Below are 27,776 nucleotides of genomic sequence, written 5' to 3' on the forward strand. Positions count from 1 at the left end.
GGGAATTTTAATTTGGTTTTAAATAATTTTAAAAAAGAAACGGCCAACAATGAATACTTCATTTTAATCACATTTTAAATTAGTTTTATTGTATTAGTTATCTGTTTTAACTGGCTGTAAGCCGCCCTGAGTCCGTCAGGAGAAGGGCGGGGTATAAATTCGATAAATAAATAAATAAATAAATAAATAAATAAATAAACATGTATTATTTTGCTGCCAGGATTTAAAGATAAATTTTAGGTATGCCTAATGCTCTAGGCATGTCCAATGGGATATTTGATTTCTTTTCCTTCCTTCCTTCCTTCCTTCCTTCCTTCCTTCCTTCCTTCCTTCCTTCCTTCCTTCTCTCCCTGCTTCCCTCCTCTATGGTGGGAAAAGTAGCTCCATTTGAAATCTTAAATTGTAAGTGTCCTTGAGTACATAGAAGTAGTTACTGTTTTTTTAAATCATGTAAATCATGTTGAATCACAGCCCTGAATATATTTTGTTCTACAGTAAAGGTTTATAAAAAATTGTCATTAAAATGGGTGATTTACAACTTACCTCCATTCCCAGAAGTTTTAGGGCCTTGGGCTGTGGGTAAAAAAAGAAAAGAATAATTCTATTTATAATTTTTCAAAAAGCACAGGGACTAAATAAAACCTATCCTGTTCATTCATCATTTTTCTGGATTCAGCATACATACTTTGCAAGCCTCTTGAAGTTATTAGTGCAATCACTTCCTACTATTTAACTGTTTTTGCATATCCCTATTATTTGGGAAAAATCTGTATTATTGTACAAAGATTCCAAAGTTAATTAAAGAAAAGTAAACTTGCGTTTAATAATGTGGACTCTTATGTTTTTGTTTTTTTTCTGGCACCCAGCTTTATTCCAGTATTTTAAACTTTTGGGCAAAAGCTGCAGACATTGCTCCCTCAACTCTCCAGAAAATCCTGAAGGGATATTCTAAGTTTCCTACATGTTAGGAACTGGAAAAATGTCAGCAACATCCTTTCCCACTTTGTATCAGTCAGAGCAATATCTTGCATCTAATGCTTAACCCTTGCATCTCTTCAGCATTCTGAAGCTATAATTAGAGTTTCTTGGATGCACCTGTAACTGAAAAGAGGAATTCAGGTACAAGCCCATATGCTGTAGGGCACGGGTGTCAAACACGGCATGTCACATGACGTGTTGCAACATGTTGTGACTTTTTTTGCATTGCCGGAGCTGGGGTGGGCCATCCGCATGATGCAACCGGCCCGTGGGCCGGCAGTTTGACACACTTGTTGTAGGGGGTTGGGATGATATTACTGACTGACATCTCTTCCTGTATTTGTAAGGTGCCATACTCAGTGGTGGGATTCAAATATGTGAACAATCAGTTCTCTGTGTGGATGCCACTTCCGGAAGTCCATTCTGGGCCTGGGCAACAAAAAATTAGCTACCGATTCTGCCGAAGTGGTGCAAACTGGCTGAATCCCACCACGGGCCATACTGTTATGTGTTTCAATTACTTTAATTTTAAAAAGAGGTGATTGGACATATTTTAGAGTAGAAAATGATTTCTTCCAAGTGTAATTTTATTTTCTTATGTATTTATGAAATAGTTACATTTGGGGCTAGGGCCAGAATTCAGTAGTTCATAATTATTTACTGTGAGAAATGCACTGGAAAATGAAAGGAAAGAAGAATAATTGATATCCCACTGTTATTATCCAAGAAAAAACAGGCTTAAGGATGGAGTGGGAAAGATGGCAGAAATCTGGGACTAATTAGAGTAAGAGCTATATTAATCCTTTGAGGCAGTCCAAGGTAGGAAACAGATGCCATAGGAACTACTGTAACTCTGCTTTATTATTATAGGATATAAAGCAGAATCTTGAAAGCCTAACAAATTTTCCCTTTCTTTCTCTCTTATACCCAAGAAACTCAAGGTGGTCCATCCTTGACTTTATATCTCACTTCCTCCTCCCATTCCTGGGAATTTATTTGTCCTATGCCTAAGGTGATGTTTTCACAGTGATTGGTGCATATTGTCTTCAAGGTTATTTTTGCACTCCTCTAAGGCTATTATAGAATAGAAGAAGCAGGCGCAAGGAACAATCTGAGGGTTTTCTTAACATGAGAGATGGAGGAGGGAGGAACTGAAGTTGAATCTCAGATCAACCTACTTCACAGGGTTGTTGTTATGGAGAAAAAACACATAGAGGAGTGATATGTATACTTGAGTTCCTGAGTGAAAGGAGGGACCTCAATCAATCTAACAAACAAATAAAAGAGAGGACAGGAAAGAAACGTATTTTTGTCACAGACTGTGTTTTTGGTATGTACTATGGGTTGAGAATGAAACAGGGTGTATAACAGAAGTAAATAATTTAAGTGTATGTTAGAGTAGGGAGGTGGAAGATGATTTTAGAATCTAAAGATTTAGAATTTAGAAAAGGAATGAGCTTCGAGTAAGTGTATTCAAAGGAAGGAATTTGTTCATGGAATGAGCTCAGAACACACCCTTTTCTTGTAGTATTGAAGTGCCCAGAAGCATTATATGGCAGTGCCCATAACAGGTTTTCAACATTCAAGATGTATCCAAAAGCCAAGTAAGGTCATCTAACCAAGTCACCTTTGACTTGATCACCTCTTAACCCACCCCCTTAAATCTGCTTTTTATGAAACAGTTTTAAAAAAAGAAACTCAATAACAATCCTTACTCTCTTGGGGCCAAATAAGTTGTGATAGAGTGTTCGGAAGCGTTTTCGAGTATAATTACAGCGATAAGCTCCTCCCATCAGGTACTCAATCACCAGGCCAATGTCAATTAGACTTATCCTATAATCTGGTGGTAGGTTTCCCTATTTTTTTTCCAATAGAATAAAAGACACACAAAACAAGGGGGGGGAAGATACAACTGATTATTAAGTCTATTGTACACATTTTTCTATAACTATGAGAGTTTTAAATGAAACATAAGAAAACATTATTATGCTTATTAATTAATTCACCTTAAAATAGATCCAACCGAAACCTGGATATTCGCGCTTGGAAAAAAGACATAAATTAAGTAAGAAAATGTGTTAAAAGATACCAGTAAAAGAAGATAATAAGTTTCAGAACACAGGATTTAGGCTATTCTGGGAAGAAAAAAAGGATACACTACTGCAGAACAAAGAAAGCATGAAGGCAAAGCATTTTACAGAAACTCTACATATTTGCTGGAACCTGGTGGTATCCCAAATAAGCCATTATAACTCTTATATCCTGAGGAATATGTGTGTGCTCTGGGAAACCTCTTGGGGTTGTGTGACTTCCTGTTTCTATCATGCTTCTAAGAATGTTTTTTCCCCAAACTTAGTCCTGGAACAGGAAGGCAACTTTAGCATAAACAGATGCTGAATGCTTTAATCGTTAAGTTTTGCTCTTTTACTGAATAGTATATTTAGCAGATTAAGGTTCCAGAAGCCTCCTTCTTGTGGTTCTCTAATTAAAACTGTCTTCATACACAATTAAAAAATGAAAAATTCTTATATCTTTCTAAAGATGCTACCCCTCTGCAGGAATAAAAAAAATTTCACTTAAACTTTTGGTTACTGAGTTTTGTTTTGTTTTTGCTATGTGGTCATGCATCTTCCAAAAAGGAAATATATTTGGAAGCTGTGCTGACAATGAAATAATATTTGATATCTAGAAAAAGTGTGTGCAGAGGAATTTATTTTCACTTTTTAGAGACAAATCTATATGACAGTGAATTTCTCCTCAATTTTTAGTTGGAGATTCCAACGTGTTTTCATTTAAATAAAAGTTGATTTAAGTTATATCTAATTATTTTCACACACCATTTATCATTAAGTGCCAAAATTCATCTGTTACCTTTTCACTTAGCACTGAGTGGGCCAAATAATGAATTTACCTCATAAGCCATTTCTCAGATCTCGCTCCACTGACTTTCAATTCTCCTAATATCAAAAAGGACATTTTTCTGTGTTATTAGTGTAATGCAAAAACAGTTTACAACCCTCCCCCAATGTATAGAAAGCATAGGCCCTCTCTAAATAAATATATTGCTTTAAGATACTATGGTTGATGTAGCCTGCACTTTATATTCATAGTAAATATACACAAAATGCCATTTTGAGATTATTACTGCAATTGTGACTATATTACCTGTCTAGGATTTACATGCTGAGCTAATACTAATCTTAGAGAACTTTCAGGACTGTATCACACATTAAATTTTATATCAGTTACCTAGTAGTTCTAAAGAAGTGTGAATGGAACAGATTTATATCATGTAGCATATTAACAATTAAAATAACATGAACATAAAACAAAGTTCTTGATTCCAAATATTTTAAATGAGTACACAATCTATTGGTATTTTTACTAAATTTTACTCTACTCAGGTATCAATCTACTAGTACAAAGTACAAACTGAGAATTGTTCTTCTGATTTGTTCTAGGTTAAAAGATATCCAAACCAATTTGAATAATGCCTGAATACTCAATAAAAGTGAAATAATTATATGATATCATATAAGTCTTATGACTCAGATTGTAAAGTTTAGTAGTAGTTTTGTTTCTTCTAAAAAAACTAAGAATAATTCCTTCTTCTAAACCCTTTTAAAGTGTAGCCTGATTATGTTGATTCTAGTAACATTTTATTATTTAAGAACTTTATTGCTTTGTTTGAAAAGCAATTTCCACTCAAATTGCTCTCTCTTTCTAAATTGACATGCTTAGGATTAAAGAATAAATTGTTAGAAATTCAGAAAGAGACACCTTTTCTACAGATGCTTAATTTTGAACATAATCATAATTCATAGATATAGCCTACTGATCATGAATTAATCAGAAAGGTATCTTACTAAATATATATCTAGTGAGAGGGGGGAAAGGGTAGAAATGTTTACTATATGAACAGTAGAGGGCATACTTTAGCTATCAAAGCTCCCAACATGTTTTCCTTTTGTTATTTGAGTAATCATTAAACATCCAATTTGGCAAAAAAGTAGTTATTGTAGGCCAAACACTTTTCTGACTAATGATTTGTTGTCAGTGCCCTTGATATTCAAATATAGGAGAAATGATCTTTATTAACTAAATAAAAGAAGTCAAAAGGATACATTGTTATTCTTTTCCATAATCTCATTCAGAACTGGAATTTAAGAGTTATCCATGATATTTCATTTTTATCATTTTTAAAGTCTTTTAATATAAGGAAAAGTGTAAAAATTTGCCATTTTGCTAGCTTCCCTTTCCTTGCATGCAAGCAAAATTATTTTTATGGTTACTTGAATGGTGTTCTCTCTGCACCCTTTACAATTAGAAAGAAATGATTTTCCTTAACATAATTGGGGCAAAGGCTATCTTCAATATTAGGTTATTCTCACACTGCACTTTTATAGTATTGAAAAAAACTAGATTTTGTTACTTAAAATATATAATTGCTACATACATACCCACAAAAGGTTTTTTTGGAATTTTTCATATGCAAGTTTAAATGTGCTCATATTTTGCTTTATATTTAGTTGTTTAATTTTCAGTTATTTATTTTTCAATTTTAATATTAAACTGCTCTTCAGCAGAATAAAGTGAATATAATTTATTTCTCTGGGTAATGCTTACAAAGTGCTTCATTTTAACAAATATTTATTTGATCTTAAAGAGTTATAATGAAACTAATGTTAAGTTACTGGAATTAAAAATTCATCAGAATGAGATAAGTTGCTTTAGACAGTCATCTGTCTCTCGTGGGCAGTGAAATATTGGGCTGTCAACATAATGATATGTTGCATTAAGAAGTTATTTTCTAGAATGCCATTTCATTTAAATTCATGTCAGATTTGTTGATAGATTCATAAACTGACTGAAAAGAAAGAAATGCTCTTTCTCAGGTATAGGTCTGCAGGAACCATCTAATATCTTGTAGCATAACATTTTACTTCTTCATTATTTATGAAGTGAGGAAAAATTGCTGTCTAATGCAACAGATTTCAAGTGACATTTCCAAAACAGCTAATGGCACAGAAATGACTATATTTATACTGCTTCTTGTTACTAACAAAAAAAGAACAGGGAAGCAGAAAGCTTAAATTAAACCCTGATTTTGAATTAGGCAGTACTGTACTACATATTCATGAGATTTTTTTGTTGTTGTAAACAGCTTTTGTTGTTGTCCCAATAGACATTTAGCTCTGTTATTGAAAAATTGTTACACATTTTGGTCTGGTTCTCCAAATTTAATATTTCATAAATAAAGTAACAAATGTAAAATAAGTTCTCAAAAGTTTTTCCCCTGCTTCCAGGTATAATCAAACATTTCAATTTTTTCCTCAAATTTCTGAGTTAGTTATGATTTAAAATTCTTTAAAAACTTGTTGGAAACTCTGAGTCTGTGGTGTTTCTTTCTTTCATTTTTTTTTTTACAAAAGTTGAAAGGGCAACCCATTTTAAATCTGTATTTCCTCATTCTCTTGCACATTTATGTTTTAAGGCAAAAGTGCCTTAAAACTGAAATCTACAAATATTTAAATTTATAGCTGATGGTCTTTGGATTTTATGCACGTGTTTCAAGCTCCAGAGGATTATAAGATTGTGATCAAGTACATAGGCATGCACTAGGCATTAGATATTAAGTTTTTCTGTTTTAGTACCTCTTCCCCCCCTCCTCCCCATTTCTAAAAAATCAATTTATAGTTTTTTCAGCGAAAATAAAATTGGGGGATGACGTTTTATGTAGCTAGTGTTATGTTACTGTTATGGGCAGATATGGAGATAAGATTTTCTTATATCTCTTTAGGTTGTGGCTTAACATATATCATTGTATCTCCATGCAGGAAATCAGTGGCCAACATACAGGCATGGAGAAGCTGTAAGAATTGCAACCAAAGTATGTAGGGCCAATAAGTTCCTTTTCATTCTCTTCTTCACTTTGCTGCTAATCATCACAGATCCTGTTATGTGACTGAATAGAATCCAAGACACTTTGATAAAAATTATTTTTAGAAAAAGCATAATCTGTTTCCACCAGTTCCTTTAAGGTAGCTTCAGTCACACAAAGTTTTATCTAAACTGTTTTCTTTTTTAAACTTTCTACTTCAAAAAGATAAGGGGTTTTATAAAAAAATAGCATTTAACGAAGCTGAAAATAATACAATGATTCAAGATCCAGCATAACAATAATATATATTGCAATGTCCAACACTGACCCACAATATGGAAATCAGCATTCAAAACACTGATGACTATTAAAATACATCTATTGCATAAATCCACATCACATGAAAAACACCTACAGTCCACTAGCAGAAGCAGTATACCTAAAGCATCTAAAATAACCACTAGCAGCCACTAAATAGTTAACTGTATTGTACACAAGGCTGAGAATCATTACGAACACACACTGCACAACTGCAATGGCAGAAGGTGGAAAAAAGCTCTTGTTGGTAGCCCATGCAAAACAGAGGCTGTCTCTAATGACAAGAAGCAGCTACATATTACCTTCACGCTACTGTCCACCTTTGGACGCTTACCTTTTTGACATCTCTGACAAGATGATACAAAGTGTTGGATGGCCCATGTCTCTGAAAAAGATCACAAGAAACAGCTTAATGGTTCTGATGTATCTGAAGAAGCTATTTGGATTAAAGGACAGGTGTGTCAGAGAGTCCAACTAAAAAGCTCATAAAACCCAAATTACTGAATGTGACAATTGTATAGTTTCATAATAGGTAACAAAACACTTCTATCAAAATAATATTTATAGCTTAGGGTTGAGTTTTGTTGTTTTCTTGCAAATATTTCATTACCCAACTAGGTAACAAAATCAGAGAGCAAACCCCATTCCCTTTTATCACGATAATGTTACTAGTTATCCTAAGCTACAAATATTTTTCTTTTGATTCAAGTGTTCTCCTTCCGTATGAAAAGACTTAGTTGCAGTATACTATTTTTGAAAGAAGCTCCATGTTCGCATTTAGAATTGGTGGAGATAGAAGTAGACTTAACCCAACTTGTTAATGTGGATCAAAAGGGACTAAGCTGTAGTTCTTCAAACATTTACTATTGGGTGAAAAGTTTGAGTCATGCACAAATGGTACTAGTAGCCCTTAACTATCTCATGAAACTTAAGTATCATATATTATGTATGCCTTATATAGAGATTACCAAATCATGCAATTCTTGATTTTTTAAAAGGAGTTAATGTTGGGGAATGTTTAAGAGAACAGAGCAGGAGGCAAGGTATACTGACCTCTGCAGAGTTTGAATAATTACCATGTGTCCTTGATATTATACCACCCATGCAGCCTGAGATAGACTTAAGATTACCATTATTACTGTCCACTATTATTGCATGAAAATCAGGCAGAAATTCAATAAGCAGCATTAATTTTTTTGAGGAAAATGGCTGTCTATTTAATTTTTGCTCATCTTTTAAGTAAAATATGTGAGTTATAGCCTCGTGGTAAGTGAAAGTTTTATTGTTTTGACAAGGCAGCTGATGTTCCCTGAGAAATAATAGGAACCAAATAGAATACTTGAAATGGTCTGCTTTAGCCTAGCCAATTCAGTGGTGTTTTGAAAATGGCAATTTTTTTAAAAAAAGCAATTTATCTTGGGAGCAAATTATTTTTAACAGAATCCAAACTGTAATAGGGTACAGATGTGTGTTTTTTTTAAATAAAGTTATATAGTTGTATTAGGGTTTAATAAAAGAACAAGCAGGCAAAGCGTTATGAGATTTTGTTACAGGAACACTTTAAGGAAGGCAAGCATTATTTCGGGAATGACGAGATTAGATGAATTTCTGGGCACCATGCTAGGTCTTGAAGGGAATTAAATAAACAAATAGGGCCCCTACCGTATTGTACAGTTCTTCTAGTCTGGAGATGGTGAGAAAACGATGCATGCTTACTCCATTTTCTATGAGTAACTTCACAAAATCCACTCTGTCTAATACCAGGGCATCCAACATGGCCTGTTCAAGGGACCCCACCTAAAAGGGAAATAGCTTAATCAGGGAGATTTTGTGGAGAAAGTTCATACAAAAAGGGTTATGGAAATATTTTACATTTTCCTATCATATTAAAAATGGGTTCCACATAACACTATTTTTCAATACAATTTTGGAATGTTGTAAGCTTTTTAAAAATTTCTTTCCTCTTGGTGTGGACATCTGCTGTCAGCTTTAGTTTTTACCAACCTGAATAAATGGTGTCACCCACATATTTCAGTATATTTTTCTTTTTCCTACCTATGCAACCTTATAAATGTAAATTAAACACACTAACTCCAATACAAAATATTGAGAGATTCTTAAAGCTTGCAATTCTCCGTTGGAATAATTGTTCAGTATCCTCCATTTTCTGTTCTTCAGTTTTATCAATTGTGAGAGGATGTATTCTCTTGGTCAAACTTTGTGGAAGGTTTTTTGAAATTCAAGTAAGTCAGTTTTATTATGGACATTATCAAAAGTTCTCAAGAGTTGAAAAACTTTGTCTAGGAAGTCAACAATACTTGTTAATCTGTGGCCCTGTTCAGGATTTACCATAGTGTGTTCAATCAAAATGGAAGAAACAGTGAAAAGCACTTGCCTTTTCCTAGTTGTGCTAGTGACATAAATGAAATTATGGTCTCCACATTATAACATGATTGTCTGTGGCAGGGAGCTTTCACATATAACAACACTTCCATTGGACAACTCTGAATTCCAGCTTATGTGGGAAATGATCACATATACAGCTAGCCTTCTTACTGAAAAAAATGTCCTTTCCCCCACTAATTCTCCTCCAGGTTCATCAGTCTATTCAATAACTTTCCATTAATTTCCTCATCTGAAATAATTTTATTTCCCTTCCATAACACTCAGAAATGCTATTCATCCCTCCCAAATTTTCAGCTTTTTCTCTCTTACAGAGAAGTTGAGGTGGAAATTGTTGAATTTTCTAAATAACTGAAGATCTGTATCTGAATTGCATCTGCTCCATTACTTGTTGTATTTGTATGTCTGCGACATCTTTATACATGTGCAAAATTACAGGTATGCAAAAACATTTTTTCAACCTCCTTATTTGAAGCTTCATTATCTGGAGTTGTTGAACTGGAACAGAGCCTCTCAATATACCGTATATATTGAGAGAGAACAAAAGTGCATAATATGACATTTCAGGCATCTCAGGAGACAAACTATGGTATCTGAAAGCTTAAGCCACAATAAATATATTTGTCCTTAAATTAAAAAAAAATTCTCACAAAATATAAAACAATAGGTTATGTTGTATTTTAACAGCCCCACTAGATGACACTATTTCCTACAAGAAAAATTACAGACATCTTTATTATGATTACATGACAATCTGTTTATGTTTTCTCTCTCTCCCTCTTTCTCTTCTCCACCACTATAATAGCTATGCTCAATTGGAAAAGTATTTAATAACCATATAGATACTGTACCGGCCACTGTTGCCCATAAATAAAAATCTGGCTGCGAGCAATGTCTACCCTGTTCCAAGCTAATGCCAAACTCAGTTGATCTGGAGCAGAGGCATTCGCTCCTGTAGAAATCGAGAAGAATAAGAATATTTAATTAATTCAACATAGTCAGTAGCAAAACAGATTCTCATGAAAAATGAAAGGAAAGAAGATAGACATATGGTCCAATTGAGAGTTATTACAATTATGTTTATATAGTTTTCTTGCTGAAGTTAGCAATCTAGTTCAAGATATTTAAATAAACCAGGATGCCTAATATTTACCTGAATATTTTAGAAAACTAAAATTATAAATTAAAGGACTAATTGTAACAGGGAAATAGTAACTAACAAATTACATTATTTCTAACTTTGATAAGCTGGGGTTTATACATGCAGATTTGTGAAAAAATCTGGAACTCCTTTCTCACAAAGGGAGATAACAGAAGCAGAACTGCCTTATAACTGTGGAGATGTGGCATAGAAGCTTGTATTAATTCTGTTTGCTAGATTAATGTTAAAAGAATCTCTCAGAGGTCTCCTTTGTATATTCCTGTCAGATACTAAACTCAAGAGTTTGCTTAGTCAGAAGGAGGCTCACAGACATAACTTAGCTTGTTTAGTTATTTTATGCAATTGAAAAAATTGTCTACTGTGTATACAGAGAACAAAGCTTATATAACGTTTTAAATTATAGGTTATTTTCTGCCTTTCCAATGGTCAAATCACTGGCCATTTTTGCTGCTCTTTTCAAGGCCACTGGAGGCAGTTGACTATGCTGACATGGCAGTCCTCCCAAGCCTGGGAACTGTGGTTCCTATATTGCCAATCTCTTTCCTAGCAATTCCATTCCTTTTTAAAACACAATAAAGGTAGTCCTCGACTTACAATCACATTTGAGCCCAAAATTTCTGTTGCTAAGTGAGACAGCTGTTAAATGAGCTTTGCCCCATTTTACGTCCTTTCTTACCACAGCTGTTAAGTAAATCACTGCCGTTGTTAAATTAGTAACATGACTGTTACTAATTGACTTTGCTTGTCAGAAGGCTGCAAAAAGTGATCACGTAACCCCGGGACACTGCAACCGTCATAAATATGAATCAGTTGCCAAGCATCTGAATTTTGATCACGTAAGCATGGGGATGCTGCAGCGATCAGAAGTGGGAAAAACTGGTCATAAGTCACTTTTTTTAGTGCCACTGTAACATCAACCAGTCATTAAACACACTGTTGTAAGTCGAGGACTAACTGGGTAGAAAACTGACCAGAAATAACTAAAGGATACAATTGCCTCTGTTTTAAAAATTAAAAGCTAGAATAGATGCAACCAGTGGAAATTGGAACATTTCCTGGGCATTATAAAAACTTTTTTGTTTTATAATTGAGACCAGCAACTTGGTTGTTAAGACAAGTGGTTGCTGAGTGAAACTGCAAATGTGTATAGGGTCTTACTTCAGTTTTGCTTTGCTTTACAGACCTGTGAAGGTCACAAAAGGAAGGATTGGTTTAACATTTCTTTTTCATCACTATCATAATTGCAAATGGTTGCTAAACAAAGATTATATATATTATTGTTGTTTTTTTTAGGAAGACAGTTTGCTGGGATTTTGTTAACAAAGCAAAAAGCTTGTCTTACAGAATTTGTCTCAGAAAAACTTTTCAGAAAAAAATAATCTTTTAGAGCTTTATTTATTTTAATTTAATAAAATGTACCATATGTATTTGGAACAACATATATATATATGCATGCAAGAGAGTAACTGAACAGTATCAGCATAAAGAAACAAAGCAAAGTGTGTTCTGTAATTCAGGAAGAAGATGCATGTAAGAAATGTATAATATTATTTCAGGTCAGTGAAAGATTCAAAAGTAAAGTAAAATGAAAAGTGACATGAGTATTGATGCAGATACAATATCAATCACTGAGCTGTAATGAGATTTCCAATGCAACTGTAGTTCTTTGATGGCCTTTATCAAAAGTTTGGATTAGATTGCTGCACCACAAAGCATGTGAATGAATGAATATATTACATATAATGTCACACATTTTTTAAAAATTAGATCAACAGATGTTGTAACAAGGAAGAAAACATCCTAAAGTGGCAGCCTGAATTGTTCAGGGTAGCTAAAATATTAGAAAATGAGAAAATAGTATTGTATAATAAAATCTGTGGCAATTCTATACGGATTTTAATCTTACAAATCTCATTTGTAGCAGTCATATATGTTTATGTTTTATCTCAAATACCCAACTCTGAATCAGTGGGTATTTGCCTGTGAAACTGCTGAGGATAATATTGTGTGTGTTTAATGCTCTCTATGAAATTTATGAAATCTGATCATCTTTAATATAAAGAGGAAGCTATAATGAAAAATATCAGTTGAATTAAGCAATTACTGGTTTCATACATGGTACCAAACCACGTTTTTTTTAAAAAAATAATGGTCTTTTGGAAAAGCATAAAGCATAGTTAATAAATGTATCGGCTAGGTTTGTATATCATGCCAAGCCAAAACAAAAAACTAAATGGTTAACTTAATGTGTGAACACAAATAAGTGCATATTATATTTTGGGAAGCAATTTTCTACAACTCTGGATTGAACAGTAGCATCAGCTTCTCTTTTCCTCTTTTCCTTCATTGCCTAGGTCTCTAAATTCTGGGGGGGGGGTTTCTTTATATAATTTGAACATACTACTCTGATTTAATATTTCTGGGTTACAGTTGATGCAAGCATGATTTTATACGTATCATTTCTATATTATTTTGTCTCTTCATATTAATCAATCCACTGCAAACACTGTTGGGCAGGAGGTGAATTCTCTATTTTACATCCCCATTTCAAGGGGAATAAAACCTGATCAAGGCAGAGAAATGGTTCTGAGATTCATCACGTGGTTTTTGTGTTGTTGCTAGGATACTCCCTTCTTGTCTGTCTGAGTTAGAAAGCTGTCTTGTGACTCTCCAGTGGATTTGCATCGTGCCAATGTTATATCGGAGCACAGCAATATCTCTGTTGCTGCATGTTTCCATTAAATGTCCAGATTATATAGATTTAGTTAAATTGATCTCTACATTATGTGCTGACATTGCAGCTAGATGGATGACAATAGATGATAATAAAATTTTCTTGTTTTGCAAAAGTCAGGAGGAAAACCGTTCCGGACACTCTTCTTATCTAGATTGAGGTTAAATTTATTTGGGTTCAGTTAAAACTTGAAAACATCATCCTAAACTTTACAATTTCTCAATAATACCAAATGCTTACTAACTTTTTTCTAGAATCTACTCTATTCATAGCAAAAATATATATTTCTGTGCACAGAAGCAACCTTAGCGCGGATCAAGGGAAATCAAATGATAGAAGCAGAATTGTGTTGATGTTACACAACCTCAACAATTTCTTGTGGTTGTTTTATGGTGGAGCCTCCATTGTGACAGGAGGAACTTGTATCACTACAGCACGACACTGTTTCATTAATATGTTAAAAAAGCTGGATGGTGTGGATGCCTTTGTCTTTGTATACAGAGACACTTGTATATACATGTGGGTATATTTCACAGTATCCCCTGGAAATCCAAATTTTATGGATAAAATATGCCATTTAAGTTAAAAAAAACAAAGCAAGCAAATTTTCAAGAACACCTTACCCCCACCCTATCAACAAATCTGTTTTCTAGTTGGCTTCTTTCAAATGTGGGTGGGGGATGTCAGGAAATATCCCTTGCTGCTCCAAACACCTTGCACAGAAATGGCCTTCACAAACTGCACATTTCTCAATACAACATGTTACTAAGCTTACTCTGGCACTTTTGTTTCAAATCTAATAAAATTAACATAACCATTTCATGGTTGACATGCATTGATTGCCCTACGCATCAGGCTAGAGAATAATAGCAATGTTGGTCCAGAGCTGAAGGACAAATACTTTGTGAGCATGAGTCACAATACATTAACAAGCTAGAAGAAGAAACCAGAAACATCAGCGTCAGGTAATCATAGCAATATGCTTCAATCAACACAACATGGATGAGGTAGCACTTATGGAAATGAGCATATTGTATATCATTCACTGTACTTCTTTCAACATTTCATACAGTAGAAAAATTTGGACTGTCCTGCAAATCATACTGATGAGGGGACTAGGGGAAAAAGCTGCAACTAAAACAACAAACTTTTTGTGGAACAGTTGTGTTCTGCATCATTTCCAGAAACACCCTCAGATTTTATAAAAAAAATCTCAAATTATACCACAAATGAAATTCTATTGTTCCTATAGGTAAAATTAATTTTAGCAGGTTGTAATGCAAACAGAGCACATAAGCTGTATAATCTGATGATATATATATATTTACTTATTCTATCTTTTTTTAAATATACCATAAGTTGAATTAAGAATGTATAGATGCAACTTCAGAAGATGGGGGCAATATTAATGTTATCAATAGCACTCATTAGGTAAAACTTTTTACTTTTTCACTTTTATTTGGACGAGGGGATTTGGACGAGGGGATAGATGGGGAACTCATCAAATGTGCGGATGACACCAAGCTGGTAGGAATAGCAAACACTCCAGAAGACAGGCTGGACAGACTTGAACACTGGGCGCTATCTAACAAAATGAAATTCAATGGTGAAAAAAGTAAGGTTCTACATTTAGGCAAGAAAAACCAAATGTACAGGTATAGTATAGGGGGTACCTTGCTCAATAGCAGTAACTGTGAGAGGGACCTCGGAGTCCTAGTGGACAACACTTAAATATGAGCCAGCAGTGTGCTGCAGCTGCCAAAAAAGCCAACACAGTGCTGGGCTGCATTAACAGAGGGATAGAATCAAAATCATGTGAAGTATTAATGCCACTTTACAATGCCTTAGTAAGGCCACACTTGGAATACTGCATCCAGTTTTGGTCACCACGATGTAAAAAAGATGCTGAGACTCTGGAAAGAGTATAGAGAAGAGCAACAAAGATGATTGGGGGACTAGAGGCTAGAACATACAGGGAACGGTTGCTGGAATTGGGTATGTTTAGTTTAACAAAGAGAAGGACGAGGGGGGGGACATGATAGCAGTGTTCCAGTATCTCAGGGGCTGCCACAAAGAAGAGGGAGTCAAGCTATTCTCCAAGGCGCCTGAAGGCAGGACGAGAAGCAACGGATGGAAATTGATCAAGGAGAGAAGCAACTTAGAACTAAGGAGAAACTTCCTGACAGTTAGAACAATTAACCAATGGAACAATCTGCCTCCAGAAGCAGTGAATGCTCTAACACTGGAAGTTTTTAAGAAGAGGCTGGACAGCCATTTGTCTGAAATGGTGTAGGGTTCCTGCCTGAGCAGGGGGTTGGACTAGATGACCTCCAAGGTCCCTTCCAACTTTTATTATTATTATTATTATTATTATTATTATTATTATTATTATTATTATTATTATTATTATTATTATTATTATTATTATTACCATTGCACCAAGCATCCTTGGTGCAGCCCATTAGCTGCATACTTCTGTGGCATTCTGTAACACAATTCATTTCACTCTCTTCTAGATTCCATTTCACTCTCTTCTAGATTCCATTTTCTTATAATTTTTCAATGTATCATAAGTCATCAAGTAAATCATCATTTTAGATTTATAGTCACATCTCTATCATGTTTTAAGGCACTACCGAAAATATAAGAATGATTTCCAGACACATATCAAACCATGATAATTCTCACTCATGGTTGGTGTCTGAACGGTTCAATCACTTTTTCCGTACTTTCACCTTGCTGTCCAGTCTCTTCTTAAAAACTTCCAGTGTTGGAGCATTCACCACATATTTAATCTTTATTGAATTATCTTGAATCAGTCCCAGAAGAGTACTGGCGATCAGTGAAGCGCCTACAAAATAGTTGTTTTACTATTAAACCTGTTTTAGACTTTTCTAAATTCTATTGTTTATGCTGGTGGGTTACATCATTATCTGTAAGACTTGGCTGTGTAGATTTAGTATAGGCTTGTTGAGGCAAACAATTCCATTACCTTTTAACAAAGCTGTCAAGATGGCCAGATCAATATCCTGGTGTCCTTCTGACCCCATGCGAAATACTGTAATCTGAAATGAAAAAACAAACAAAAAGTTTCATACGTGCAACTAAAATACAGATAGCTATTAAAACAATATGTAAAATTTGCAAAGAGTCTAAATTCAGAGATATTGGGAGCAAACAAAACTGGTTTATATCAATACAGGAAGACAGATTCATAATACATAGCAAATATTAAAGATTTAATAGATCCAGAGTCATCTTGGATGTTCAGAATTGCTATATGAATTCTATATGGAATATAATATGCAAAATATTTTGCACAAGTCAGAATAATTCCTTCTCCTTGTCAACTATTGAGGGTAATTAAATTTCAGAAAGCCTTTAATGGAGTAGAAATCAAACTTGTAGCAAAGATACTATTAGGATTTATATTGGCTAAAGTACTGTACTACTATGTCTCCACTATTCATCCATGTCGAAGTATGGATACGTTGTAGTATAGATTTATTCAATATAAGCATCTTCTAAAATCTGACTGCAGGGTGCATAAGTAAAAATTGCAAGGTATAGTTTCTTCTATCCATGCAGCACAAATGAAATCATATACAATGTCCCCTAACTATAACCATATAGTAAATCACAGCTTCCTCATTAAAGATGAATCAGACAACTCAGCAGTAGATAAAAATTATCTAATAAAGCAGAAGCATGTGCCATTATCAATTTTTGTTGTGAATAATGACACTGATCTAGTTGAAAGCCTGTTAACCTAAGGTCAATGGGGTTCCTATGGCAACCAGGTGGGCTTTTTTCCTGTATGCAAACAACAGAAAAGTAGCATTCAACAGTCACAAGAGGATGTGCTAAATACACAAATATTCTCCAAAACTACATTTTTAATGATGCCTGGATGTGTGCTAGGACCAATGGCAATAGGATTTCATTTAAACAACACTTGTGCATCAGTCAACAAATAGGCAGTGAACCCTTAAAAAAGAAGTATGATATAGCCTCAAATTAATAGGTACCAAAAAGGGGAGGAGAGAACAAGAACACCAATATTCACTTGCCAATAATGATATACTCTGATGATGCTTGTAAATGCCTGCAACAGGGGATAGAAATAACTGCATTATGGACCTCAGCGGGGCATAACCTTTTATGGGCTTACAGATGCACTTGGCTTTTGAGCGAGATGCTGGGAGGTGCATTCTATAAAGTGAACAGGACAGATTAAGAATTGGGTGGGACCAGAAATGAATGCTAATAAATTTTGGTATTTACTGTAAGTTAAATTGATAAAATATAGTTACTATTATTCTGCACATATTCAATACGACAATTATAAAATAGCTCTGAGGGATGCAGCCGTGTTTTGGGATGGCACGTGTACTCTCAATAGGAATAAATGTGTTCTCTCCTTGTATTACCATTCCATGCTTACCATTTAATGTATTTCTACATTTATACCTATTTTCTTTTTAAAAAATAAACTTACATGGTCCTTACTTTACGTTTAACATTATATAAATGCTATGAAACAAGACATATTTCATTTTGGGCTTTGGGCTATAATTCAGAGCTGGGACTGCTTTAGTTGTGTCATGGATGATCCAAGAAGAAAACTAAAAAAGAGAAATATAGACTTACTAGTTTGACCCTAGTTATCTCCCTGAGAAGGTTGAGCACCACAATAATTTGGGGAAATTATTTAAGATGTGCTTTCTCCTTATTACTTAAAGGTCACCCATTTCACTGAACACCATATATATATAGAATAATAGATTCATTTTGCCTGTTAGGTTTTAATGAATAATGCATAGACAGAAAGCAAGAAAGTTGTCTGTGAATCCAATGTTATTTTCTTGCAACGTCACGTGACGTATCGCGACTTTTTTTCCATTGCTGGCAATGGGGTGAGTGCGGTTTCGGCATGATGCATCTGGCCTGTGGGCCGGCAGTTTGACACCCCTGAAGGAGAGGATTATAATTTGATCCAGCATTAAGACTAGTTAGAAATTAGCATGATTAAGGAAAAGAAAGCTATACATCTATGATCAGGCAAAAACATATTTTCTCTTCTCAAAGGCCACCTGCAACACATTTTAATCTGCTGTATTTATTAGTAGAGATAGTCCTTGACTTACGACCACAATTGAGCCCAAAATTTCTGTTGCTAAACAAGACAGTTATTAAGTGATCCCCCCCCCCATTTTATGACCTTTCTTGCCACAGTTGTTAAGTAAATAACTGCAGTTGTTAAGTTAGTAATACAGTTGTTAAGTGAATCTGGCTTCCTGATTGACTTTGCTTGTCAGAAGATCACAAAAGGTGATCCCATGATCCCAGGACACCATAACCCATCATAAATGTATGGCAGTTGTCAAGTGTCTGAATTTTGATCACATGACCATAGGGATGCAGCAACAGTTAAGTGTGAAAAACAATCAGAAGTTACTTTTTTCAGTATCACTGTAACTTTGAACAGTCACTAAACAAACGATTGTAAGTTGAAGACTACATGCAATGCCTGTAAAAGGCGTATACAAATTAAAATGTTCCAGGTCTTTGCTCTTCTTCAGTGTTCTACCTTAGATGAGATCCCAAGTCTGCTAACATTGTAGCACAGGTGTTGCTGCAATAGGTATGCTGCTTGGGTCAAAGACTCAGGGGTGACTTAGTAGAATAATTTGTTATAATGTCTGCCTTACTGGACATAAAAGGAAAAAGCTGAGTTACATTCTAATGTCTTGGAAGCACAAAGAATGATAATGCATCCAGCAGCCTGCATTTTCAGTTTTTCACTTTGGAGGCAATCAAAACAAATATTTGGCCTAGTACTACAATTGTTCATGTTTATTTAACTGCTGCAGATGTAAATTATAAATGCAGAAGTACTTTGCTTAACAATAGGAAATGTTACTAGGAGAGCCTCTTGCAGCCTAAATTACTCACACATTAAGTTTCTTAGACTAGAATGGTAATTCTATTGTGGTGTGTAGGTAGCAATAATGATTAAGTTAAATATGCCTGCCTGAATATTTTGATACAATTGTCCCTTGGAAGAGAAAATTAAATGAAAATGAACGAGTCCTCACACCTACACACAGTCTTCTACATGTTAGAAGAAAAATGTAATAAAAACCCATGAACAGGCATGCAGAAGTTACCGAGTTGTTTCCCACTTTCACAAGCCCTAAGAAATATCATGATAAAGTGATGAGTCAGTGATACTGGACCCAGCAACTGCTGATTGCAATCAACTGTTAATAAATGGTGTGTATGTATTAAAACCAAAATCATATAAAATATATAGCAAACTTCATGCCAGGGAAAAATAACTTTGAATGGTCACTGAATGAATGGTCATTAAATGAGGACTACCTGTACTGTTTTAAAAAGACTATTTATTTTTCTTTGTTTTTTATTTGCATTTTAGTAGTTATTTTGTTGCACATTGCCCAGAATTGCTATAGCATTTGGAGGTCTCGCAAAATCTAACAAAATAAATAAATAAATTTACATAGTTTTCTGCTATCTTCTTCCATACAGAATTACCTTATACAGATGTTTTGCTCATCTCCTTTTACAGTTGCTGGAACATTTGAATGAAAAACAGTTTCTCTAACACTGCACAACAATCTTTTCCCTTGTTATAAAATTATTATTTATACAGCACTCTATTATTAACTATAAGTGAAATTTTGAATTCAGGAGCGGCCAATATATTAAACATATTTTATGAATAATGACAGGGGAAAAACAGCTCTGGCACTGAGTAAAGAAATCAATTGTATATATATAAATTCTATTTTATAGGAAGTGATGCCCATTTTAAATAAACTCTTCTGAACTAGGTTTTCATTTACCGGTATCTTTTTTGATATGTGTTCAGCTTTCTCAAAATTTGATAAGGTGGGGATTATTTACACCATAAGTTATACTAGGAAAACAGCCATTTCAATTCAACCGAACCTCTAATTTGTCTACAGATGGATAAATCAGTTTGCAGTTAAGCATAATAAGAGAATTATTTTTTTCATTTAATTCTACCAGGAAAGTGGAATAATGTAGAATTTTGTTGTAACATAATGAACATACTGAAGTTGAAATTCTACACTGATTTCTTGGACTGTCTTTATAAGTGTCTGTGAAAAAGAGAGACAAAATTGAAAAGATGCCTCTTTCTAGGATATTTTTCTATGCTTCCAACTGTGCGCTATAGATAGTCCTTGTTTAACAAATGCCTCATTTAGCAACTGTTTGCAGTTACAACAACAATAATGGAAAAGTAATTTTCTGATCATTCCTGAAGTTTATGACCTTTGCAGGTCTGTAAAGAAAAAGAAAACTCAGGTAAAATCATAAGCACAGTTGTGGTTTCATTTAGTCACTGCTTCACTTAATGGTCAAGTTACTGGTCCCAACTGTAGTAGCTAAACAAGGACTACTTATACGTATAACTGAAACTGGAGCACAGGAAGGAGTTGTTGGAGTTGTATGTCCTTTCAAACAAATAATTCAGTCAGCTTTGTGTACAGGTCTTGGATTCAGTCCTTGGCACTAAAAGAGTATCTTTCTTCAAGACTTTCAAAGAGCCAGTTTTGTGCAGTGGGTAATGCAGCAATCTAGAAACCAGGAAAGTGTGAGTGTTAGCTGCCCCTTAGGCACAAAGCCAATTAGGTGACCTTGGGCCACTCATATTCTTTCAGCCCTAGGAAGCTGCAAACTTGACAAGAAAACTGCAGGGAATTGTCCAGGCAGTTGACAGGAGTCAAAAACTGATTCAAAGGAACACGTACACACACAAGGCTATTAACAGTGACTGACACTCAAGTTTAACAAGCGTGAAGCAATTTTATAATATTCACTCAATTCACATTTGCCTGGATTATATACAGGTAGTCCTTGACTTACAACTGCAATTGAGCCCAAAATTTCTGTTGTTAAGCAAGACAGTTAAGTGAAATTTTCTCCATTTTATGACCTTTCTTGCCACTTGTTTAGCGAATCACTGAATTTGTTAAGTTAGTAACAAAGTTGTTAAATGAATCTGGCTTCTCCATTGACTTTACTTCTCAGAAGGTTGCAAAAGGTGATCACATGACCCCGGGACATTGCAACCGTCATAAGTATCAGTTAGTTGCCCAGTGTCTGAATATTGATCACGTGACCATAGGAACCTAGCAACAGTCATATGCCACTTTTTTCACTGCTGTAGTAACTTTGAACGGTGACTAAATGTAAATTTGTAAGTCAAGGACCACCTGCATGTGCATTAATATTTACGTGCATTTCTGGTTCATCCGTTTTTCTTCACAACTTCCTCCTTGAGAATTGTTGTAAGGATGCATTTGTAAGCAACTTCTTTTTTTCAACTAATAATAATCCATTACAATGGAATCAAAAACAATATTTTACCTTTCTTCATGTATAATGAGATAAATGTTATGCTAATTGGTTTTTTATTGGTGAGGGCCCTGGATGACATAGAGCAGGGGTACGCAACCTCGGCTCTTTTATGACTCGTGGACTTCAACTCCCAGAATTCCTGAGCCAGCATAGCTGAGCCTGAGCCCCTGACATAGAGTAACTAGCCCTTTCACTTAGGCTTCACACTTCAGCATAAAACTGATAAAATATCAACTGCACTTATTGATGATTTGGGCAGAACTGGGACAAGAGTGGAGTAACAATCCTGATTGTCCTTTCTCTCTCAGTGGCTTTCAACTTCATTGGTCATTATTACCTTCAGGACTGGCTTCAGAGTGGGAAGCATGATGTTGTTTGTGGTGGTTCTCCTTTCTGTGCAGGAAGGGATGATACAAGGGTCAATACTCTTATCACAGGGTTCCTCTCTCTACTCTACATTTGTTCAAACAGTCCTTAGAAATATGGCTTTCCTCCCAGGCTTGGACCCAGTGGGTAGTGGGGCTCTTATTGGATTGGGCATATTTGGTTGCATAATTTACATATACATGAAGCCACTGGTTGAGGTCATCCATTCATTGGGATCAGGTATCATCAGTATGCTGATAATGCCCAGTCTTGACCCCATTTTAAGGAATGCTGTCAGTGTCATGAGGCTGGGAGAATCTGAACAGGGAGAAAATTGGTTGTCTGTGGCCATTTGGATCTCTGGATGTATTGCTTGGGATTGGTGAGTAATCTGATGGTTTTCCTAGACCAACAGCCTCTGTTCAAAGAACAGGTGGCAGTTATGACCAGGAAAGCTTTTGCACAAATTCATTTCAAGAGCAGCTGTATCCAATCCTGGACTGGGTGGCACACGGCCCTTTTTGCCTTGGTCACCTTGTGCCTGGATTATACAATTCAACAAAAATAAATAGATAATAAACTGTCATGGTGCAAATTTTTTAACACTTATATTTAAAATACCTGCAAGATTAAAGTTATCCAACCAAAGAAAAAAATAAGCAAAATAGTTTCATAACATTGAAGCAAAAATATCCTTCACCCTGAACCACACATTCACATTCCTAGATCAAGGACTGTCATTTAATTTATGCAAGACATTTCACTTGCCAAAGAATTAGTTATTCACCATCTTCAAAAATGTATTTGTCATTTGATAAGATCTGATCTATTGATCCAGTGGAAAGATCTAAACAAGATAAGCTTTCTTGATAGAGTCATTGTGAAGGACAGGAAGAAAGAGCACAGCATGATAAAGAAACACATGAGTCAAAGGGAGATTTGCAATATTCTGTTTCAGAAGAAAATGAAGCTATGAAAAGAACAAGAGGCCAATTGCTGATAAATAGCTTTTTTTATATCAGCAAGTTCAGAAAGTATCCAAGCACACTTTGCTTAAGTGCAAAATAAGACCTTGTTCCTCTGCTGAACTCTTTGTATCTTGAATGACAGAGTGCCAGGTTTAAAAACATGATAATTGTTTGATTCATAAAATCACAGAATGAAGTGACTTTATAATATGTATAAAGGACTTGTTAGTTTGGCCCACCACAGGAGATTGATGAACTCTGTTGGGTTCCAGAGAGAGCCTGGAACCTGAGGACCTGGCTGCAGGCTGGAATAGGCATGTGACTGAAACTATGGACTGGATTCTCTTATACAGCCTCCTTCTGTGCACTGATCCTGGCATCCCCTCTTGGTTTTCCAGTGAGCACTGGGAGATGAAATGCCAGCAGAGACTCCTAGAGTGCTGTTGGAGAAAGACAAAGAACGAACCTGACTGAACAAGAGTAAGAACCCATATTTGGGCCTACGTAGTAGCAATAAGGACAGGGAAGACTTGTTATTTCTCCACCCTTACTGTGTCTGCCAATAGCCACCCAACAGCCCTGTTTAGGGTGCTCCATTCCCAATTGAGGAAGGGGGCTGGGCCATAGAATCACCTGCAGGTCACAATGAAGAATATTCAATCTCTCTGGCAGACAAAATCACTCAGATTTGCTCAGAGTTGGATTGTGACTGGGCAAGTCCTAGTGAGTTGGCCAGGGTACAGTCTTGTTATATTGTCTGGACTTTTCTGTTACACCTAAGGAAATAGACAAGGTCCTTCTGTTTGTTAATTCAGCCACCTGTTTGTCAGACACTGGCAGTGTGGGAGGTGACCACAGGATGGGTTGATGCAGTGGGGCATCAATTTCTTTGAGAGAGGGGGTGACATGGCCCCTCTTCAAGTGGTCATTGCTGGACCTTTTCCTATTGGATAATTACTGTATCAGCCAGTTTCCAATCTTCCCTTTTGGTGGAAAGTTGTGGAAGATTGTTGGTATGACAGTTTTATAGTGGTATCCTTCTGGACTGCCTGCTGGAATTAGGAGTGGAAGGCACTTTGCTCCAATGGCTTAGCTCCTTCTTTAGCAGTTATTTCAGCTGGGAAAGATTGCATCCATGGCTCAACATATGTGGGGTGGCTTAAGTCTCAATATTCTTCTTCTCATATTCAACATTTGCATGAAACCACTGGGTGAGGTCATCCACTTGTTCTGTTCTACATCTCAATCTCAAGCTGCACAGGTGAAGGTGCTGATGAATTGACCCAGTTGTCTAGAGGTTATTTGGGTCTGGATGGGGCAGAATAGACTTTGGCTCTATCTTAATTTGACTTAGTGGATGTGCTGTTTGTCTGAATGTCAAGTATGTAGTTTTGGATGAGGATACACTTACCTATTCAAGACTGTTGGACAATTTGTAGGTCCTTCAGGATTTGCAGCTATTGCTCAAAGAGCAGCTTGCAGCTATGGCAGAGAGCATCTTTGCACAGGTTCATCTTGTGTGCCAATTATACAGGTAGTCTTCGACTTACAACCACAATTGAGCCCAACTTTTTTGAACTTTGCCCCATTTTATGACTTTTCTTGCTACAGTTGCTAAATAAATCTCTACACTTGTTAAGCTAGTGACATAGTTAAGTGAATCTGGCTTCCCCATTGACTTTGCTTGTCAGAAGATCACAAGAGGTGATCACATGAACCTGAAACACTGTGTCATAAATATGAGTCAGTTGCCAAGCATCTGCAATGGTCATAAGCATGAAAAATTGTCATAAGTATCTTTTTCAGTGCTGTTGTAACTTTGAACAGTTACTAAATGAACTGTTGTAAGCTGAGGACTACCTGTACTCCTTCCTCAACCTGGAGGCCTTTCAGATAATTACTTATGGCCTGGTCACCTTAGAATTGGATATTTGCAATGTGTTCCACATGGCGATGCCCTTCAAGACCACCTGGGAGCTAGAGCTGGTTCAAAATACAGTAGCACGAGCCGACAGGTGTCTTTTGGTGTGACTATGTGTAATTATCACCACATGAGTTATGTTGGCTACCAGTTGGCTTCCAAATGCAATTCAGAGTGTTAAATTGTAAGACATGAGTATGAGGAAGTAGGATCGAACCTAAACTATAAACAGCTGAATATACCATTATAACCACCTTGAAAGGGGTTCAGATCACAATTGACAAGCAGTGAATTTAATGGTGCTAGCGACCATTATTAAGCACAATATCCTATTACAATGCTAAATCATAATCCTTTAATATTATGCTACCTAACCATAAGGCAGGGATATATGATTATGGAAAGGATTAAACTGTTCTATCTGCCTGCTGGTTTTTCTTTTGAAATTTTCCATTCCTGCTCCATCTAATTTACTCTATTGGTTAAGGCACCAGGCTAGAAACCAGGAGCCTTTGAGTTCTAGTCCACTTTAGGCATGAAAGCTGGCTGGGTGACTTCGGGCCAGTTACTCTCTCTTAGCCCAACCCACCTCACAGAGTTGTTGTGGGGAAAAATAGGAAGAGGAAAGAGCATTAGGTATGTTTACTTCCTTGAACTATTTATATAAATAATAAAGATGGGATATAAATAAATAAGTAAAATCAATCCATGCCTGCTGTTAATTATAATAAAGCCTTCAATAATTTCCAAAGTCCAGCATCATATATTGCTTGGTAGTGGGTACTGAATTTTTTGAGATGAAAAAAGGAAGCTAATTCAGATTCACAATTAACATTGTGATTGGCCAAATTTGTGTTTAACTTAACATTTTCCTTATATATTCCCACTAGTTGTGGCATATAGATGAAAAAACAGCTGGAATTTATTAACATGGTTTATTTTTAGAATGGGATTTTGCAACAATAATTTGGAGATCAAAATTGGAACTTTTTCTTAGTAAAGAGAGTACATGTATCTCATATATACCAAAAAGAGATGCAATATTTTTGTTTCCCTTTATCTGGAGTCAAACAAAATAGTTTTTTTGTACTTCCTTAATATAGCCACATGCCCCTGGGATTCAATAGCCCTCTTAGTTTCTGAATATGAATTTTTATACATCTGCCACCTAGATTTATATAAGCATAAACAATTTAACAGAATGGTGCTCCTTAATCAACAGAAGCCAACAGCACTGCAAAAAGAGCTGTATCACAAAATGTAAATGTAAGGTAAAAAAAGAGGAATAACTGAAGTGCAAAGACAGACTTATGTAATTGCTTATACATGAATGACAAGAGAGTGTCTGGTGAGCATTTTATTTTAAGGGTTTTCAAATTCAAATTGGTGTTTAATAACATTATCAAAATTAATTAAGTTTTCATATTCACAAGCGACTTTAATCAAACGAATAATACTGTTTGTCGTAAGACAAAAGTGGGTAGCCACAGCCAACAGCCAACAGCCCGTTGATTGTGTTTTTTAGAGGCCTCCCAAGAGACGTGGCTGGAATCAAGGAATGCACTAATCTCTTGCTTCTTTCAGTCCCCCTCAGTTAAATGTTCATGTTTGTGACTCAAGTACATAAATTCCCTTTGGCTTCCTTCAGCTATAATTGAACACTACTTAATTTAGTGTTATTCAGCATTAATATTAATTATGGGTAAGGTGAACAAGGATTGCACAGGACCAGGATATGCAAACCCACTTTTCAAATACTGATTTTAAATTACAATTTTGAGACAATCTAAGTTTGACTTAGCCGTGTGTCATGCAATTGAGACCTGAAATTATGTTTGAAATGAGCCAGAAAGCCAAGTTTCAAACATTTCTCACATAACAGACCAATAAGAACATTATGTTACTAAATACATTTGCATTACCAGTTCCTTCTTTTTCATGCATTCCATAAGGATTATGAAGAGATGCTGGGCCTGTGTCCGAGTGTAGGTGAAGGTTTTCTGGATAGTAACAAGTAATTGGTCTCTCAGAGATTCATTGATAAGTCTGAAATTTAAAAGGGCAAATAAGATTTTAAAATGACAGCATCTAAATTTTCACAAATAAGCAAAACTCTGAGTTTAAAATTGTGAATTAAGTAACTCCAAGTGTAATACCAAAACATCAAGAGCATTGAATTTAATTCTCTTGTCCAACAACATTTATTCTGCAGTGCTTGCTAATGATTGGTGTTGGGGGGCATGAAGAGCTGAGTACTAGAAATCGGACCTCTGAGATTTCATCAAAGCATTGTCTGCATGGTTTCATAAGCATAAAGCTAAAAATGTACTTTCTGTTTCTTGTTTTAAAGTGAAAAATAAATTGTATATTTAGACCCATTTTGACTTTCCCCCCATTTCACACTTGAAGACTGGCACGTATACCATTCTGCCTGGGAGGTAAGAATTTTTACACTGTCATGTTTCATATAATTACAATCATTATGTAATACAAAAGGCAGGAAAAAAGGCAGATAAAAAATCTGCTTGAAAAATGATCTACTGTTTCTTTACAGATTTGGTTTCAATTTCTAGACCATGAGATGAAAAAACAAAACAAAACAACACCCCCTGGAATTAACTGCAGTACAACTG

The 27,776-nt window shown here is 35.4% G+C and overlaps 1 protein-coding gene across 1 annotated transcript in view; it reads right to left on the reverse strand.

Moving 5' to 3' along the window:
* The window catches only part of LOC107284423 (transient receptor potential cation channel subfamily M member 3), a 70,774-nt gene that overhangs the window by 38,161 nt on the left and 4,837 nt on the right, over nucleotides 1-27,776 (reverse strand). The window contains exons 5-11 of the mRNA XM_029283436.1: nucleotides 27,066-27,189; nucleotides 16,469-16,541; nucleotides 10,432-10,532; nucleotides 8,840-8,974; nucleotides 7,512-7,562; nucleotides 2,694-2,834; nucleotides 544-573 (exon numbers count right to left, since the gene is read on the reverse strand). Of these exons, the coding sequence (XP_029139269.1) occupies nucleotides 544-573; nucleotides 2,694-2,834; nucleotides 7,512-7,562; nucleotides 8,840-8,974; nucleotides 10,432-10,532; nucleotides 16,469-16,541; nucleotides 27,066-27,189 (655 nt within the window). The remainder of the gene's footprint in view (nucleotides 1-543; nucleotides 574-2,693; nucleotides 2,835-7,511; nucleotides 7,563-8,839; nucleotides 8,975-10,431; nucleotides 10,533-16,468; nucleotides 16,542-27,065; nucleotides 27,190-27,776) is intronic.

This window comes from Protobothrops mucrosquamatus, unplaced genomic scaffold, assembly GCF_001527695.2.
Source record: "Protobothrops mucrosquamatus isolate PMUCROS unplaced genomic scaffold, P.Mucros_1.0 scaffold87, whole genome shotgun sequence".
Taxonomy (NCBI): Eukaryota; Metazoa; Chordata; class Lepidosauria; order Squamata; family Viperidae; genus Protobothrops; species Protobothrops mucrosquamatus.